The sequence below is a fragment of the Lepus europaeus genome, chromosome 10 (assembly GCF_033115175.1).
Source record: "Lepus europaeus isolate LE1 chromosome 10, mLepTim1.pri, whole genome shotgun sequence".
NCBI classification, from domain to species: Eukaryota; Metazoa; Chordata; class Mammalia; order Lagomorpha; family Leporidae; genus Lepus; species Lepus europaeus.
This window is the reverse complement of record NC_084836.1, coordinates 36,458,025-36,459,590: the sequence shown is the minus strand read 5'-3', so window position 1 is coordinate 36,459,590 and position 1,566 is coordinate 36,458,025. Positions and strand designations below refer to the sequence as shown.

At 44.4% G+C, this 1,566-nt stretch overlaps 1 protein-coding gene across 1 annotated transcript; it reads left to right on the top strand.

Moving 5' to 3' along the window:
• The first annotated feature begins 911 nt into the window (after positions 1-911).
• On the top strand, positions 912-1,358 carry LOC133767612 (cytochrome b5 type B-like). Its single transcript, XM_062202049.1, has one exon. The coding sequence runs from the start codon at positions 918-920 to the stop codon at positions 1,356-1,358; it is 441 nt and encodes a 146-aa protein (XP_062058033.1). The 5' UTR covers positions 912-917.
• Positions 1,359-1,566: the final 208 nt, after the last annotated feature.

Sequence of the window (1,566 nt, the reverse complement as noted above, 5' to 3'; positions counted from 1 at the left end):
CACATATGATTAACTCTATGTTAAGTAAAGAGTTCAATGAATAGTATGGAGGAAAAAAATGATAAAACAACAACAACAACAAAAAACTGTTACACCACAGTCAAAACAAGGGCAGCTCAAGTCATTCCTTCTCGAACTGTCAATTTCACTTCTACAGATTTCCTTTTACATGCTATAGTTATTCTCAGAGATCAGGGAGAGCATATGGTATTTGTCCCTTTGGTATGGGCTTATTTCATTATGTATGATGCTTTCCAGATTCATTCATTTTGTTGCAAATGACTGGATTTTATTTATTTTTACCTCTGTGTAGTACTCCATATTGTACATATCCCATAATTTCTTTATCCAGTCTTCAGTTGACAGGCATTTATGTTGATTCCATGTCTTAGCTATTGTGAAGTGAGCTGCAATAAACATGGAGGTGCAGATAGCTCTTTGGTCTACTGATTGCATTTCCCTTTGTTAAATCCCAGGAGTGGGATGGCCGGATAATATGGTAGGTCTATATTCAGATTTTTGAGGTATCTCCATACTGTCTACCATTGTGGCTTTACCAGTTTATATTCCCACCAACAGTGGATTAGTGTGCCTTTTTCCCCACATCCTCACCAGCGTTTGTTGATTTCTGTATGAAAGCCATTCTAACTGGGGTGAAGTGAAACCTCATTATGGCTTTGATTTCCATTTCCCTTACAGCTAGTGAACCTGCACAGTCTATCATGTGTCTATTGGCAATTTGGATTTCCTCTTTGGAAAAATGTTTGTTTAAATCCTTTGCCCATCTCTTAACTGGGTTGTTTGTATTGTTTTTGTGGAGTTTCTTGATCTCTTTGTAGATTTTGGCTATTAATACTTTATCAGGAAGTTAGCTGTAGAAACCCGGATAGTGGAGGAGAAGAGGCGTCTGGAGCCCAATGGCGACTGCAGAAGCAAGCGGCAGCGACGGGAAAGGGCAAGGGGGAGACACCTCGGTCACCTATTACCGGCTGGAGGAGGTAGCCAAGCACAACACCCCGAAGGACCTGTGGCTGGTGATCCACAGGCGGGTCTACGATATCACCCGCTTCCTCAACGAGCACCCTGGTGGGGAAGAAGTTCTGCTGGAACAAGCTGGCCCAGATGCAAGCGAAAGCTTTGAAGATGTCAGCCATTCCTCCAATGCCAGAGAGATGCTAAAGCAGTACCACATTGGTGATGTCCACCCGAGTGACCTTAAACCTGAGAGTGGCAGACAGAACCCTTTGGAAAAGAATGCATGCAAACGTTGCTGGACATATTGGATTCTCCCCATCCTAGGCGCTATTCTCATAGGTTTCCTGTATCGTCACTACATGTTGGAAAGCAGTTCCTCCTGAGGATACCTTGCCTGAAGTCCACAAAGCGTGTCCACTTAGGAGTGAAAACTAGAGGCCTGCTTTGGGGTCTACAGCAGTGCCCTCTCCTCAGATCCTGCCAGTTACATTCATCCTCCTTGGACCCAAGATGGTCAGGCAGATAGCCACCTCTGGGACCAGAGTCCTTCGTCTCTCAGAGCCTTACACCCACAGCACCTGCTCACTCTGT